Source organism: Nylanderia fulva, unplaced genomic scaffold (assembly GCF_048542155.1).
Source record: "Nylanderia fulva isolate GAGA-0341 unplaced genomic scaffold, ASM4854215v1 Scaffold5, whole genome shotgun sequence".
NCBI classification, from domain to species: domain Eukaryota; kingdom Metazoa; phylum Arthropoda; class Insecta; order Hymenoptera; family Formicidae; genus Nylanderia; species Nylanderia fulva.
Genome location: NW_028190587.1, coordinates 1,149,276 through 1,165,676, shown reverse-complemented (window position 1 = coordinate 1,165,676; position 16,401 = coordinate 1,149,276). Strand labels below are relative to the sequence as shown.

At 33.2% G+C, this 16,401-nt stretch overlaps 3 protein-coding genes and 1 long non-coding RNA gene across 18 annotated transcripts in view; 3 read left to right on the top strand and 1 right to left on the bottom strand.

Moving 5' to 3' along the window:
• The window catches only part of LOC114941998 (uncharacterized), a 190,324-nt gene extending 185,984 nt beyond the window's left edge, over window positions 1–4,340 (top strand). For 7 of the 9 annotated variants that reach the window (XM_029317235.2, XM_085487049.1, XM_029317233.2 and 4 more), the window contains 6 exons: window positions 1,913–2,041; window positions 2,110–2,220; window positions 2,405–2,648; window positions 3,550–3,747; window positions 3,830–3,984; window positions 4,084–4,340. In XM_029317235.2, coding sequence (XP_029173068.1) covers window positions 1,913–2,041; window positions 2,110–2,220; window positions 2,405–2,648; window positions 3,550–3,747; window positions 3,830–3,984; window positions 4,084–4,216 — 970 coding nt within the window. In that variant the 3' untranslated portion in view covers window positions 4,217–4,340. Of the gene's footprint in view, window positions 1–1,334; window positions 1,784–1,912; window positions 2,042–2,109; window positions 2,221–2,404; window positions 2,649–3,549; window positions 3,748–3,829; window positions 3,985–4,083 lie in introns of those variants that run through there. The other 2 variants (XM_085487050.1, XM_029317238.2) reach the window with 2 other exon arrangements.
• A 92-nt stretch (window positions 4,341–4,432) lies between these two features.
• Window positions 4,433–11,143, top strand: LOC114941996 (acetyl-coenzyme A transporter 1). 3 transcript variants are annotated; one of them, XM_029317223.2, is made up of 9 exons: window positions 4,433–5,193; window positions 5,555–5,844; window positions 5,932–6,086; window positions 6,169–6,362; window positions 6,475–6,659; window positions 6,746–6,863; window positions 6,942–7,157; window positions 7,285–7,460; window positions 11,083–11,143. In XM_029317223.2, exons 1-9 carry the CDS (start codon window positions 4,987–4,989, stop codon window positions 11,126–11,128), a joined length of 1,587 nt encoding a protein of 528 aa, XP_029173056.1. In that variant the 5' UTR covers window positions 4,433–4,986; the 3' UTR covers window positions 11,129–11,143. The 3 variants fall into 3 exon arrangements, with proteins under 3 accessions (XP_029173056.1, XP_029173057.1, XP_085343173.1); XM_029317224.2 differs by lacking the exon at window positions 11,083–11,143 and adding an exon at window positions 8,413–8,695; XM_085487047.1 differs by lacking the exon at window positions 11,083–11,143 and having other exon boundaries at window positions 4,434–5,193; window positions 7,285–8,145.
• On the bottom strand, window positions 8,480–16,218 carry LOC114941994 (cationic amino acid transporter 4). Of its 5 annotated transcripts, XM_029317219.2 has the most exons (13): window positions 16,118–16,218; window positions 15,787–15,952; window positions 15,639–15,726; window positions 15,241–15,476; window positions 14,890–15,069; window positions 13,576–13,749; window positions 12,908–13,156; window positions 12,239–12,574; window positions 11,831–12,077; window positions 11,098–11,494; window positions 10,746–10,968; window positions 10,489–10,650; window positions 8,480–10,364 (listed from the first exon to the last, which is right to left on the bottom strand). In XM_029317219.2, exons 6-13 carry the CDS (start codon window positions 13,715–13,717, stop codon window positions 10,180–10,182), a joined length of 1,941 nt encoding a protein of 646 aa, XP_029173052.2. In that variant the 5' UTR covers window positions 13,718–13,749; window positions 14,890–15,069; window positions 15,241–15,476; window positions 15,639–15,726; window positions 15,787–15,952; window positions 16,118–16,218; the 3' UTR covers window positions 8,480–10,179. The 5 variants fall into 5 exon arrangements, with proteins under 5 accessions (XP_029173052.2, XP_085343172.1, XP_029173050.2 ...); XM_085487046.1 differs by having other exon boundaries at window positions 14,890–15,476; XM_029317217.2 differs by lacking the exons at window positions 14,890–15,069; window positions 15,241–15,476.
• Window positions 12,823–13,826, top strand: LOC114942000 (uncharacterized). Its single transcript, XR_003821737.1, has 2 exons — window positions 12,823–13,229; window positions 13,542–13,826. It is a non-coding gene; the product is annotated as an uncharacterized LOC114942000 (long non-coding RNA).
• Window positions 16,219–16,401: the final 183 nt, after the last annotated feature.

The following is a 16,401-nucleotide window of genomic DNA, read 5'->3' as shown; positions in this document are numbered from 1 at the left end:
TCTTTGTAATTAGCTGAAAATGATTAATTGACACGATATAATTGGACTTTGTCACTTGTAGTAATAATTACTAAAAAAAAGTGGAGACCAAAAAAAGCAACGACCTCGATGTATCCTTGCTTTACGAGATCACTCGTGCTTTGACGCGAGCCCTTTTTGCTGTTAAAAATTTTGTAGTTGTAAATGTAATATGGACTCGGTGTAAGTTCGCATAATTTCGGTTGTTCGTCACACTGGCGAACATCCAGACGGAACAAATTGTTCTATTCACATTTCGAAACGGCGAAATCCATTAAGGGAAACAAAGCGCACAGTAGGAAATTAGCGATCGCCAATTCGGTGAAACTTTTTAAACCTAGGGATTTCTTTGTTCTCTTGTGTTTGATGTATCAAATGTTTGTACTGTAAATCTTTCTATTGTAAATTTTCAAATTGTTTTAAATCTTTCTCACCGTAAATCGGGGATTATAAAAAAAAATCTCGCATTTTTATTTTAATTTTCACCGACAGACTTGAAGCGGAAAGGCCGAAGACCGAGCGAAAGGGAAAGCGGGGAAAAAAAATGAAAGGAGAAATATTCGAAGCTTATATGATTTTCCGTGAAAATAGATCTCAACTTGATATTAATTATAGAAGAGAAATTTAATTGAATTGAATGGATTCCTCGAAGAGATAAGACGAAACATGAAGTATAACTAATGACGCGAGATTGGTAGGGTATATCGACACAATCTTGTCTCGTGACTTTTGACAAATTTCATAAACAAGTAACGAAAACAATAGCGTTTGGGAAATCTGATGGTTAATTAATGTCCTGGCGTGACGATTGTTGACTCACTCGCGACACTTTTATTTTCGCTAGCGCTCTGTGCTGCTTGACGTCTGGTCACACTTTGTGGCTTCAGGGACGCAACTAGTGTCATTTTATTCCACATGAAAATTATAAGATTTGCTCAATATTGTTTGTAGAATATTTACAATAAACAAAGAAGAGTGGAAAACCTATCAAATCGTTAGAAGAGAGAAGAAATATATCCATTACTATTTGTTCTATTTTTATTTCATTAATAAATATCTATAAGATTCACGTCTAAACGCAGGTTAGCTATTGAATAAATAAAAAATATATATTTACATGAAAATACAGACATAAATAAAACTTGCAAAAATATTACGTTTTTATAATAATACTCTAAAGCCTTTTGTTGCTTTCTTTGTAACTACAATAATAAAGTTTATCATAATTAGAAAAAATATGAAAAGAAACTTTAGAATCTCAATAATCTTTCTCGTTACTGCTTTTCCTGAATTTTATCTTTAAAAAAAGTCCATGTTCGTCCCTGAAGGGTGAATTTATGATAGCATCCCATGCATGACTGCTATATAAATGGGTGAAACTTGGGAAATTAGAGAGTTACTTTTGTGTCATCTCGTTGAAGCGAACGCTCTACGAACTTTTTACGATTCTCGGAGAATTTTCTACACACTCGATAACAAAACGCATTAAATATTCGCATTTCTAATTAATCACGGCGACGATGCACGTCCTAGTTCTATTCGTCACCCTCGGTGTTTCTTGTGCGCTGGCGGAGAAAAGTGAATTCCCGGCGACAACCGAACTTCCGAAGAAATACTCTGCGGATTCGAATGGCAAACTTTTGGAAAATGTTATTCGCGCGAAAAACTCGACGCAACTTATCTTAGATAATAAAAGCGAGGAGGAGAAGAAAACAGACAAGAAACCGAGAACTGCACATCGCGATTCGAGTCTCGATAGAGATAAGTCAACATCTTTGAACTGAACTTTTTCCTCTTTTGAAACTTTAAATCTTAAACTCTCGAAACGTGACAGATAAGTTAATAGCGATTTATCAACAATTCGAATTATATATGGCCCATTTTTACTTGCAAGTTCCAGTTGCTGCGACCGCAGATACAGCGATTCTGCACGACCGGATTACAATTACGACAATTACAACAAGATTAATGCGGAGATCGGACGTTATCCCTCTCAATACAACGAGCGAAATCCTATTGAGAGGTATAGTTATATATTGGCTATTCTTTTCTATGTACATACAAATTTTAGAATGCGAAGTTTTATTCTAGATTCGGATGGCAAACACAAAGTCGGCCCCCAGGTTCCACCGGAAACGGCGGTAGACCCGGAGGAGGAGGAGGCGGAAACGGAATCTACGCAGGAAATCAATCGGGAGACAGGTGAATTTTCTCAGCTTCCTTTTACCTATAAATCTTTGCGTTTCCGCGAATTACGGAGCACTTTTGGTATTAATTCGAGGAAAATTTATTTTTTTACGGCGCAAAAATTTAAGAAATTTGTGAAGAAAAATACGTAAGATTTTGGCATTAAAGAGAGATTTTTCGCACTTGAAACAAACAACAGATATCCATCGCGTCCGTCAGTGTACGGAAGTGAAAGTGCTAACAGACCCAGCTCTTTGGGATATGGCTCGGGAAACTCTGGAGGATATGGTCAAGGGGGCTATGGAAGGCCGCCTGGATATGGAGGTTCCAACGGAGGCTACGGGATTTCAGGGACATTAGCCGATGGTGACGAATTCGGTCCTGGCGATTCGGGCCCGGAAGGAAGTGTGCCACAGCTTCCCGCAAACATTCAGGCGCAAAAGGTCCATATATTTTGAGGAAGATGAATATTTTCGCAATTTTATTATCTATATAAATCTAAGAAGAGAACGAGGTAGAGAGAGAAAATTTTTGAAAAGTTGCCTAGTATGGGATATCTAAAGTTTTCTGGAATCCGCTCTTAAAAAAGATAAGTTAAATCGCTCTACTCGAATGTATATCAAAGAAACCTCTTGAAAATCTCGAAGTTTATTGCGTGCTTTCAATCCGAATAACAAATTACATTTAGGTCGACGAAAAATTTCAAGTATCGAAATATATTTTACTTCAAGTATTCGTATACTTTACTGCTCGAGTGTTGTCGAGTGAATGATAACAAGGTCATGCAAGTATATAATATAGCTTCTATACGTTAACAAGGCTAAACAATTAATTTCAGTGCCAAAATATTTTATGTACTATAAAAAATATATATGGTATATATTATGTTTTTTTAAATTATGTATTAATTATTAATTGAACGATTAATATATTTTTTTAATAGATCTTTGTTAATTATTCGATTTTTGTCTCATTACGCGATCTTAAAAAATTCAGATAACAAATTTAATTTAGATCGAAATATATTTAATTCCAAAATCCATTGTTAGAGAAATAATTATTTTCCTAAAAGATTAAAATGAATTAATAATTAATAATTTGTATTCTTGTTATTTCGATCCGTAGTTGCAATAATTAATAAATAAATCGCTTCCGGTGCTCGCCTTTCTCTTTTCTTTGAACAATTTTTCCTCTAGATTTTAAATTAATCGAAAGGTTTATAAATGAATAATTAAATGAATTAAAAATTATAAACAATTAAATAATGTAATTTTTAATAATAATTAATATTAAATAAATTAATTGATAATTTAAAAATTATAATTAAATTATTTACTTGTTAAGGCCGTAGCGTTAAAGGCTCTAGCTGGTGTTGCATTAATTGGAGCAGCAGCGGCATTAGCTTCAAATCCGGTTCTCCTACCAATTGGCATCGTGAGCGGAAGAAAGAAAAGATCGGAAACTTTCTCGGAAGTCTCGGAACCGCAGACCGATTTCCAAATGGATTACATTTTAAACGTGTTGAAGAGAAATTTATACAAGGTATATAATTTATAAATATACGACGATGTAATCTTTTTACGCAAAAACTTGTACTAAAATAAATATTTATTTTTTTTAACAGATACAAAAAGATACCTCGACCAATAGATTGATCGTTTCTCCGAGATGCGTCGCCAGATTGACTTGCGAAATCCAGAAGGATTATCTGTCCGATGTTGATAAGGACGTCGAAATCTTGAACGCTAATCGGAATCGAAAATATCATCTTACCAATCTGTACGTATTTTTTTTCATTATTCAAATTACTTCGCAACATCATATTAATCTATCTAATTGTATTTATTATCTAGCCTAATCAATTCAAATTGTTTACAGGATACGTAACAATGTACTTAATGTCGCTTCCCTGAATACAAATGTGAAGAATCTAATCAAACTGGCAGTCGACGTCGCTATGGAAAATAGAAACTGCAACGTGTTTGCTTGTAATTATCTAAGAAAAACTTGAATTTGATGTTTTTAAATTTTAATCATATAATCATATCACACTTGTCTAATACTTATTCGATAAGAAATATACATGCACGGAAATAAAGTCTCTTCTCATACGATGGTAGCGTAATTTGAAGAAACTGGAGAGTTTTGCTTTGAAGTTCCCGCCAGATATCTTACGCGAGATGACGCTTCAACGCTCTACTCGTATAACTTTCATTCACGTTCCCGTCTGAATCAGCTTTCCAATTCAGGCGAAGCAGCCGTGCGCACGTGATGTTGAAAAAAAAACAAAGTACGACTGACGTGTCCTAATAATCAACAACGTGGCAATGCAAGAGTGCAGCCACACGTTCACGCGTCGTTTCACCTGAGCAATTTCTCTCTCGCACGTTTATTGACCTCGCGATGTTGAGCAGCTAGATAAAGAGGGAAAGAAAAGGAAGTCGAGTCGGCACGAATCGCTTAGACTAGTGTTTGCTCGGCGTGAGTTAGGAGGCGAAGGTTAGGTTCGTGATGATCATCGCGTAGGCGAGGATGACACTTCGACCGGCATAAATCATTCGTCTTCATTGTCCACTGTCATCGTTGAGAACTCAGAATCGAAGAGAGCGCCTGTATACTAGTTCGCGATATGCGGTGACGAATTTTATAATTAAAAAAAAATATATATCCCAAAGCGATCTTGAAGAGGTGGCGTTAACCTTGAAACGGTGTGAGTGAGAATAAATATATATACGACTATTATATTGACTGTGATTTCCGAGATCTGAGAAGAAACGTGATATGAAGAGAAAATTGAGTAAAGATAATCGTGTCCCGGAGGATGGCACCATTGACACGAACAATATTCAGGAACCCTCCGATTTGCGAGGTGACGAGAAGAACATCGCAATTCTGTTCTTCTTGTACTTGCTGCAGGGTATCCCGTTAGGATTATGCGGCTCGATTCCCATGTTATTACAGAACAGAGGAGTTTCCTATAGACAACAGGTAAGGTGAAAAATCTATTATGGTTTGAATAAATTCAATGTACTACATGATCATTACATTGACCATGTAATTAAAAACAATATCTGATTGATATATCAGCCTCTTAGTAGAAGCCAAGCTGAGCGATTCCGCTTTTTATTAATTTTTTAATTTGATACCAGAGCACGAACATGATTAGTTTTTTAATACTAAAATTAAGAAACTTGTAAAAAGAAAAACTGTTCAATTTAGCTTATCAGAGATTCTAATATAAAATATTTATTATTCAGTATATAGTGTTTCTAAAACTTGAACTTGACATCCATATGGTAAGCTTGTATGTAAAGTAATAACACATTTACCGTATTTTTTGTTAACATAGGCAGAATTTAGTTTCGTACAATGGCCATTCTCGTTGAAGCTCTTTTGGGCACCCATAGTAGATTCTATTTTTTCTCAAAAATTCGGACGGAGAAAAACATGGTTGATTCCTACCCAGTACCTAATGGGTATGTTTATGCTCCTTCTGTCGAATTGCGTCGAGCAATGGCTGGGCAAGGAACACGAAAAGCCCAACATTGAAATGCTGACAGCGTTATTCTTCTTGTTGAACGTCCTCGCCGCGACTCAGGACATTGTAGTTGACGGATGGGCGCTTACAATGCTTAAAAGGTATCTTTGTAAAAATAAAATCCTCGTAATCCACGTGTAGTATTTCTTCCATCACGGTCTGCTTAATTAGTTGACTCGTTTGTTAAGGTGCAACGTAGGATACGCGTCCACCTGCAACAGTGTTGGTCAAACGGCGGGTTACTTCATCGGCTACGTCTTGTTCATTTCGTTGGAATCTGCCGAATTTTGTAATACCTATTTGAGATCAGTCCCTTCCGACGAGGGCATGCTAACTTTACATGGTAAGAAAGATGTAGTGGAATTATTCTTTATATCATAATATTTATATATAAGGTCTCTTTTTAATGTAATTCTTATATCTAGGATTTTTGCACTTTTGGGGTTGGTCATTCATCGTTACGACGACATTTATCGCATTATTCAAACACGAAAATAAGGAAAAAGTATCGAAAGGCGAAGAGTTAAATATGGATATTAAACACGCGTACAAGCGTTTGTGGGATATACTTAAATTACCAGCTATAAAGACTACAGTCATATTTCTGTTGACTGCGAAGGTGGGATACTGAAAATTTTAATTCAATTGTGTACAGAAGTACACAAAATAAAATTGAAATTGTAATTCAATTATATGTACAGAAAGTTGATTTCATTCATTATGTTCTGTAGATCGGATTTTCGGCGTGTGACGCTGTGACTGGTTTGAAGCTTATAGAAGCCGGTATTCCCAAGGAAAAGTTCGCTTTTATTATCGTACCGATGATACCACTGCAAATAATTTTACCATTAGTAATTTCGAAATATACCGCTGGTCCTAGACCTATGGACGTTTATATGAAAGCTATGCCCTACAGGTAAAAATAGTTGTATACGATTCATGTTAAACAATATATGATAATGAATTAATGTTTTTTATCTGATAACTTACATACTGATACAGGCTGGCTTTCGGCTTAATAGCAGCATTCTTGGTATGGGTTACACCGTTCGCTGTAGTTAACGGACATGCTCCAGCTTATTATTTCGTTATATTAATAGGTCTCTACTTTATACATCAGGTAAATATTAGACGAAGTGTGTCTTCTCTCTAAAGTGTAAGATTTGGATTGAACGATTTTAATTGTAATTTTTTTTAGATTTCTGTAAGTAGTATGTTCGTGGCGTCGATGGCTTTCTTTGCAAAAGTCAGTGACCCAGCTGTTGGTGGCACCTACATGACACTGCTCAATACTTTATGTAATCTCGGTGGAAATTGGCCCGCCACGGCCGCGCTTTGGTTCGTTGATCCCTTAACGTTTAGGCAATGCAGTACTGATCACACAAACGATTGTAGCACAATTACAGAAAGAGAGGTGGGTATTTTGTCGCGCAGCATTTTGTCTTTTTTATCTTATCGTAATTTATAATTATAGTATTATTATATATATATATATATATATATATATATATATATATAAATATTATCTGTTATATTTTCAGCTCTGTGCGAATACTGATAAGGGTGTTTGCGTCATGCAGCTCGATGGCTATTACATAGAGAGCATTCTCTGCTTAATCATAGGCTTTTCCTGGCTTAGGTGGGGTCGTAGAAAAATTAATATACTACAGGCGAAACCGATGTCCGCTTGGAAAATCGTATTTACTCGTAACAACAGGTAACATATCACAGTGTTATAGACTTAACACTGGTACCTGTAAAATTATTAGGAAAAATTCTCAATGACAAGTGTTGATGCTGTATTATATATGATGTGTGTCCATTGGATCGAATTCGGTTAGTAAGTAAATAAAAGAACACTGAGATTTTTTTTTCACACATAAAAAAGTGCATAATGTCCAGCCAAAAAGTCAAAAATCGCATTGATCCATAACAATTTGTGGACACACTGTATACCTATATCTACCCGTATGTGGGACACGTGCATGCATCATTTCCTGCACGTTTACGAAGTGTTCCAGTTTTATGAATGTGTATAAGGTGAATCGATAACGATTGCCTCGGAAAGCAATATGTTATCTATTATAGAATATATATATATATACATATATACACACACACACACACACACACATATATATATATATATATATATATATATATATACATACATATATATATATATATATATATATATATATGTATACACATATACATATATATAAACTTTACGAGGACAAAACAATATTATGTAATCTTAAATTAATATTCCGTGCGTAATAAAATGATCTCTTTTGGTTGTCATTCTTATTCCCTTGATTCAGGCCACGATTTAACGACTTTTTACAATATTATATACATACATATATATAAAACATTAGTAAAATTAGGAAAAATATTTATTAAAAAAAATATATATGTATATATATATATGTATATATATATATATATATATATATATATATATATATATATATATATATATATAATTATGTATATAATATTATAATATATATATTAATATTAAATTATAATTTTATTATATAACAATGTATTTTATTCTTTCCTTATATATTTGTTATAAATTTATTTGTTAACTAACTGATGAATTATATATTATTCCGAAATATGCGTTTTAAAAGAAACATGTTATTTTTTTTTTTTTACAGAGTATTACAGAGTATACATATCATTTAGGAAGCTTGTATCTATAAATCCGTGATTTTGCGAGATTAGATTAGTATTGTTTCAAATATTTTGCACTGGATTATATTTCACAGATTTCATAAAAATTTTGTAAAACTGACAAACATGACATGTGCGACACATGTATATTCGCAGTTTATATTGTAATATAGCTGAAAATATTTTATGTACGGCATGTACGCGCATAAATTAATCAACATTTATCGCAGAGTGTTAATAAAGTAAGTTTTTTGTATAAAAAGAGAATCGAAACTGGGGTATGCTTTATTTAAGAAGTCTCTCTATACCTTCCTGACGCAAATGCAGTAGTTTAGACGGAAAATAAATGTGATCACGAAGATAAATTATTAGGTATGAAAATGAGTTAAGTTACTAGATATAGAGTCACGGCTTTAGACATCATTGTAGATAGTTGCAAATTATTTGCGTGGATATCGGTCAAGCACGAGAACAACTATTACTACCGTAATAAGGATCAATCATGAGTGTGTTATGTCACTGCGACAAATTTAACTTTTGATCGCACATTTAATTTATTATATACTTGTAGAGATGTTCTCACACATTTTCATTAATGAAATAACTGCAGAATTAAAAAGATACATATATAAAATATGTTTTTGTAAATAAATAATCGATTCTTAACAGTCTATTTTGTTCAAAATTACTCCATACATTTTAAAATATGCATCATAGTTAATAATAATTATAATTGCAAGATATATATGTATATGTGTCGCTTTGAAACTTGCGCGTTCGCATTGCTCTAATCTATATTTATCATTCACTATTACATTGGGAGAATATATATTTGTTGAATATAATTTAATATAATTCATGATAAAATAGCATAGTCATTTTCGTCACAACAAAAGAGAAGGAAAGGAAGACAAGGAAAGAGAATATTTCATATGTATATAATCAAATCATACTTATCAATATTTTCATTAAAATAGAATTGTATGGAATAAAAGAAATGATAAGTTCTCCTCCATGAGAATTAAAATCATTAGTGCATAATTTGAATATATATGTTTTTCTTTAAGTTTTTTTTTCGTCAAGTTATACAACATGGAGTGTTTTCTCTTAAAATATAATATTAAAAATAAAATATAAAAAAATAAAATAGATTAATTTTGTGACTATATGATAATTATCACATTTGGGAAAAAAAAGAATGCGCGTGCGACGATAATATTTCCTTGATCAACAATTCTTAAAATTATATCTCAGAATCACTCTTGTAATTGGACTAGATGAGGCTATAAGTATACCAAAAATATAGTTTTTGTACCAGACAAAACTTTCAAGAAGAGTTGTACGAGTTCGTACATCTTTTGCAAAAATCGATGTTTATAAAATAGATGTATTTTATGTTTAAACTTTTAATTTCAAACAACAATGTGTAAAGTGGAGTCGCCGAAATACAAAGATAGAGGTTTCAAATAAACGGAATGGTAAAAAATAGATTTCACATACGAAATAAATAAATTGTGACATTTCAATAGCTGAATATCAATTGTGCGTTAATTACAGTTAATAAAAAACTGTTGAAGAAATTAAATAGTATCGTGTATCCGCATTTCGTTGCATTAGCCTGCATTTGTGCATCGTTGTCGGTAGCTAAAAGCTGCTTTGCTTCGGTATTAAAATTTGCACGATTTCCGCGACTCCACTAACGAGATAATTGAATAAGGAAAACAATGATGATGAAAATACGTAACTTGGTTTTAGTGAACAAGGTCCTGGTCGTCCAAAATAGGTGCTTTGTCACTTTTTGGGCTGGCTCGCAACGTCGATCCCCATTTTGTGCCTTTTTCAGCCTCTGAGGTAGCCATCAAGATGGAATGCGAATTCGGGATAGTGGTTGCTTCTTTACTGTAATGGATGCCGTACAGGAAATAGATCAACATTCCTGAAAAAAAGTGGAAAAGAGAGAAGTCGAATTATAAATTAAATAATAAAATTTAATATTTAATTCAATTTTTAATATGTCGTCATATTTTCTTACAAATAATATTAAATTATTATTAATTTACCGATCGTCATCCACACGAAAAACCGTAGCCACGTCATTGAAGACAAGTGCATTATCAGACCCATGTTGAAGAGGATACTTAGCGCTGGTATCAAGGGCACCAGAGGTACTCGGAACTTTCCATTGGGTGGATTTTGTCTATGAGCACCAATCACAAAAAGACCTGCGAATAAATTTACGATAAATATAATCGAAATCAATGAAAACAAGCGATACAATTGTGCCGGCAAGATTGAGAGAAGTTTGAGACAAACTTACTCGCGATGGGTAGCGGAAGATAAGTCACCGCGAAAAGGTACTCGCTCTTCGTGAACGGAACTGTTGTTTCGAACACTAGCATTAGGAAAGTACCGAGGAAAGCGCAGGTTATCATATAAATAAGTAGACAGGCGGTTATGATGTGTCTAGTATCGTAATCCTCTAGCCACTCTTCCATCCAGGCGTATCGTGGTTTGAATCGACCAGCTCCTTCGTATAGTACCTGTACGGACGATTTATTATTTGAAAACAAATCTAAAAATTGCTCAGTGTACCGTTGTTATATTAAGATTTATACTTAACAGAAATAAAATATTTTAAATCGTTATATTTTTAGTAAAAGCGTACTCACTCCAGACTTGACGGATGCCACACTGCTGTAATTGCTGCTGGAATCCGCTTCCTCCGTGACTGGCGAGGACATACTGCTCGGTGTGTTGACGCTAGAATCGGACGGCTGTTGCTCAGGCAGATACCTCAACAGGATGACGCTGACTGCAACGATGGTGTATGCGAGCAGAGTCCCGATCGACATAAACTCCACCAGATGTTGGAGATCGAACAGTAAAGCGATTAAGGCACTGACCAGTCCACTTATGATGAGATTCCATATCGGCACTTGCGTTCGCTCGTTGATGCGACCCAGGAAACCGAATAGCATACCGTCGCTCGCCATGGAGTACATCGTCCTCGGGAGAGAGAAGAGAGATCCGAAGAGCGTCGTTGTCATTCCGCAAAGAGCACCTACGCTGGATATTCAAAGTCCAAAGGTTAATTAATGTATGCGTGTGTAAATTTTAATTATAAAATAATTATAGTTCATTATAAAATACTTTTTTCCTATATACAATAGATCTATAAAGCGGAATTATAATTTATTTAAATTAATTCTTCGAATATTGCAATAAATTATTGATTGCATTCTCGATACCACTAAATATATATGCTGTATATATTAAAAAAAGAAAAACGATATAACCGTGGTATTTTTATAAGCATAAAATTTTCTCGAAAGACAATCAAAGCATTATAAAATAAGATAATAGAAAATCAATAGAAAAAGGAATAAAATTTTAATTTTTTACCTTATCACATATTTAGCCCACGGGATACCTCTGGACGAAAAAGCTTCCGGAAGAGCTGCGATAGGATTGATCGCCCAATACGGTACGACCAACGTCAGAGCACCGCTGACCATCATGTATCCAATGGTAACTATCGCCATAGAAAGTATCGTCGCCAGAGGAATACTTCGTCCAGGATCACGAGCCTCTTCTCCAGCAGTTGCGATCGAATCGAAACCGACGTAGGCATAGAAACATGTTGCTGCGCCTGAATAATAAAAAGAAAATCAGGTCAGAATTCAATATATTATCCTCTATACAATTTCTCTACTGCGTTTAATTAATATATGTAAGCATTTTATGGCGTTTAAAGAATAAAAAATTGTATCGTTTTGATTTATCCAAGCTAAATGAATGAAGGATACTCGCCTGTGATGACGCCACCGAAACCAAATGGTAGAAGACCCCCTTTCTGGCTACTCCAGTTCGCAATATCGGCATAATAAATCCCCAGAACGACAACCAATCCCATCACTGCGAGATTGATAATGGTCAATAACGAGTTCACCGTCGCCGAGGCTTTCACCCCTATTCCCAAAAGCATAGCGTAAAGCAGACATAATCCGCTGGCCAGAAAGTCCGGGGTGGTACCCAGCGGTTCTCCCATCCTATATCCACCCATCAGATCGTTGGTGTAATTGCTAATCACACCGCCGACTAATGAATCCACGTATCCACTCCAGGCCCTTGCTACGGATGCTGCGCCTAATGTGGTAAAGCTTTTTTGTTAAAAGATCCTTAAAAACAAAATTAATAAAATAAATAGAATAAAATAATAATTAAATATTAGTATATATATATATATATATATATATATATATATATATATATATATATATTTATTTATTTATATCATTAATATAGTTTCTTTATATAAATATAATTTACATAATTATATATAATAATACATAATAAATTCTTAATTCTAATAATAACTTTAACTCTAAATTTTTCTTCTTATTGCTATACAACTTAATTTTACTTGTATTAATATAAATGCTTTAGAAATCTCTTTATAAAGGAATAGGTTTTTTTTACCAATCATGTGCTCCAAAATAAGGTTCCATCCCACGATGAAAGCCCAAAATTCGCCGATACAGACGTACGTGTAGACATAAGCACTGCCTGCTTTTGGCACTCGAGTGGCGAGCTCGGCGTAACAGAGTGCCGCCAAAATGGAAGCCAAACCAGCCACGAGAAAGCTGAAGATTACACCAGGTCCAGCCGTGTCATGTGCAACCGTTCCCGTCAGCACGTAAATTCCGGCACCGACCATGTGACCCACACCTGGAAGCGTAATCAATTAATATTAATCAGTGTCTTTTGCAGGATCAATTTTATTCAAGTCGCAAACATCCGCGTGAGATATTTTTCATTATCACATATACAGTTTCATTATATTTTTAAACATTTGATGCAATCGTTGACTAATACTCTGACTATCTTATTCGGACACTCGAGGCTATTATTCCGGATTATTACGTTTATCATCACCCTGATAACGCGCGCACATAATAGCAAATCGCGTATACATACATATATAAGTGCAATTAATTATGTTGAAATAAAAGATTTATCGCATGTGAAAATAACATCTTATTCTTTTCATAAAATTTTTGTTTTTTTCGGCTGCTTAAGAATTTTTCCCTTCTAATTTTTTTTCAAATTGCAGGTATATTATATAAAGGAATGAAAAGTATATTCACCAAGCAACGTGATGTCAAAGGTAGAAAGACATCTCTTCATTGGAGTCTCAAGCATGTCACCGTCCAATTTCTTTCGGCGGTTCATCTTATTGTACAAACCGGATACAACGTGGCCCAGGATCATCCTTCGAACTGACGGCATAATGGATATCCTACGATGCAGGAGGCAATATCCTGTGAAATTTCAATTTCCAGTTATCGACGTGTTGAGACAAATGTCATCCTTATTCAAGAAACAATCATTTATTGAATTTTGATTCGTAAATTAATTGTTAATTGAATTTAAAATGTTTACTGCGAGAAAAATCATCAATTGAATTATATATATATATATATATATATATATATATATATTGTAGGATGAGAGGCGCACCTATAAATTTTTATTAAATAAAAATCAATATAAAATAAAAATCATACGGTGCCCTATGGTATTTTGATATACAATATATATATATATATATACATTTACATATATATCGCGACGATGACAAGTAGCGGCTTGTCAAATGTCACCCATGCTTCCGCCCCGTGGACGATCGATAGAAAACAATTCTGGTATATCAAGGACACATCGAGATGTATTGCAAAACGTACTTACGGCGTAGTCATGCAATTACATGAATATCCTGACGACGAAATACACGTCTACTCCGTACTACGACGTGTATGCAATATCGCGGATAGTCACCGAAGGAGTTGTATGTTAGACTATATAAAAGGAGCTAGTTGTAACGCGAATGCGCGATGGACGACCAATCGGGAATTGGCTTTTACATGTTGGAAAAGCAATATCGCTCTAGCATTAATTACGATTTCACGGATGTGACAAGTTAAAATTAAATGACGTAGTCTTTAAAACTATTATATTTAGTGCTATTGTTTTTTTTTCTTTTTATGTACGTACTCCTTAATTTCCATATTTTTTTATAAATTTTAATGTAAATTTTTAAGTATCGTTAAAACGTTTTATAATTCTTTTTCTATATTTGGGATCTCGAATTTTGATTAGATTATATAATGCATGTATGGAGAAATATTAATCAACCGTCTAATATTAAAAAAAATATATCTTTTTTTTATATTAGACGGTTAATTAATTTTTCTCCACTTATGCATTATCTTAATCAAAATTTGAGATCCCAAATATAGAAAAAAAATTAACATTTTAATCATACATAATATAAAAAATAATATAAAAAAATGTAATACATCTCTTTTTTAATATAATACTAGAATATTACAAAGCGCGCATTACACGCGAAAAAGAAAAAGTTGTAATCTTTTTTAGAATAAGAGCGAATTTTAAAATACCTGTAAGATATATGTCTGTTATTTTGACTTTCTTTCTCCTATAAGCCGCATATATTTAAATCAACGTAATAGAAATATATTTTTATTCGATCTCCATATGAATTTTGATATCTTCTGTGTTTTAACATCTATCAGCCTTTTAAAATCCAAACTTGTATCAAATAGTGCACCTACATGATCCTATTATTAACATAATAGCAATTATATTTCAGTTTGAAATTATTTGTTGAAATATAACAGTTGATTAAAATAAAACATATAAGAAATATAATAAAATGAATTTATGAAACTATTTTTTGTAAAGACTATATGTAAAAATAAATATTAACAGGATTACGAGTACAAACTGACTTGTAACAAAATATAGTGACCAAAATTCGACCAATTTCATCCAACAGAAATATAGTCAATTCCTTCATATCAGATTAATGATAGATATCAGGTACAACCAGCACTGCATGATAATATTTCAAATCTTTCAAAGGAAATATCCAGTTTCTCAGTCAGTACATCTTCTCAAATTGTTTTTAAATTTCCTATGATGGTCTTTAAACTATCTAGATCTGCATGTATGTTGAGTTCATCTCCTTTAGGGAAAATATATATTAAAATTAGATTTTTCCTCTGGCTTAATGACAAAATATTAATAACCATGTCATAGTTTTTGTGCATTTCATGTTGCATAAAGAAAGGAGATTTCTGAACTAAATTTGCGATTAAAGACTGCTATGTGTGATGGGGTTGCATACCTTTGAGTTCCATCCGATTGTAAACAGAATTGTAAAGTATGCGATATCTGCAGCGGAGACTCTTCCATTGCTCGTTCAACTCTTTCATCTATAAAAAACAATGTTGATAACAAAATTCTTTCGTCATATTACACTTGTTTATACTTACTAATATTATAACTGGTGACAGAAAACTCTTTATATTTTATTTCACTTGGTAAATGTTTCCTTGCCATTGCATGTAACAACGTAGCAGGCTTCAAGGCAGCAGCACAGCCGATATGAAGATATGTAGAGTCAGAATCAGTAACAATATATAGAGTCAGGATAATCTGCTAAGTAAACATTGATTATTCATATTTGTTAATAAAAAAACAATATGTATAATATATTGAAAAAATTCACAAATATTTATTTCCCTATATATATATTCTTAATAATATAAAGATTACTAAGATTTTAGAATTAAAGATTTAGAATAAAATATAAAAATTAATTACTTTTGCTTCCTGATAAACCGACATTTTCTCACTTTGAATACTATTTACAATTAGTATTATTTCATTTAAGACAGGTTATGTTTCATATAGTGCAGCTATATAATATTTTTCAAGGTCGACAAATTATCGACGTTACATCGATAATTAATCGATCTTTATTATAACGATTTTTCGAGTTAAAGTATCGACTTTATATGCATTTTTAAATAATGGATTAATAAGAACAATAAAGAGAACAATTTGTACATTAAAAAAAAGTTGCAATTAAATTACAAAACATTCTA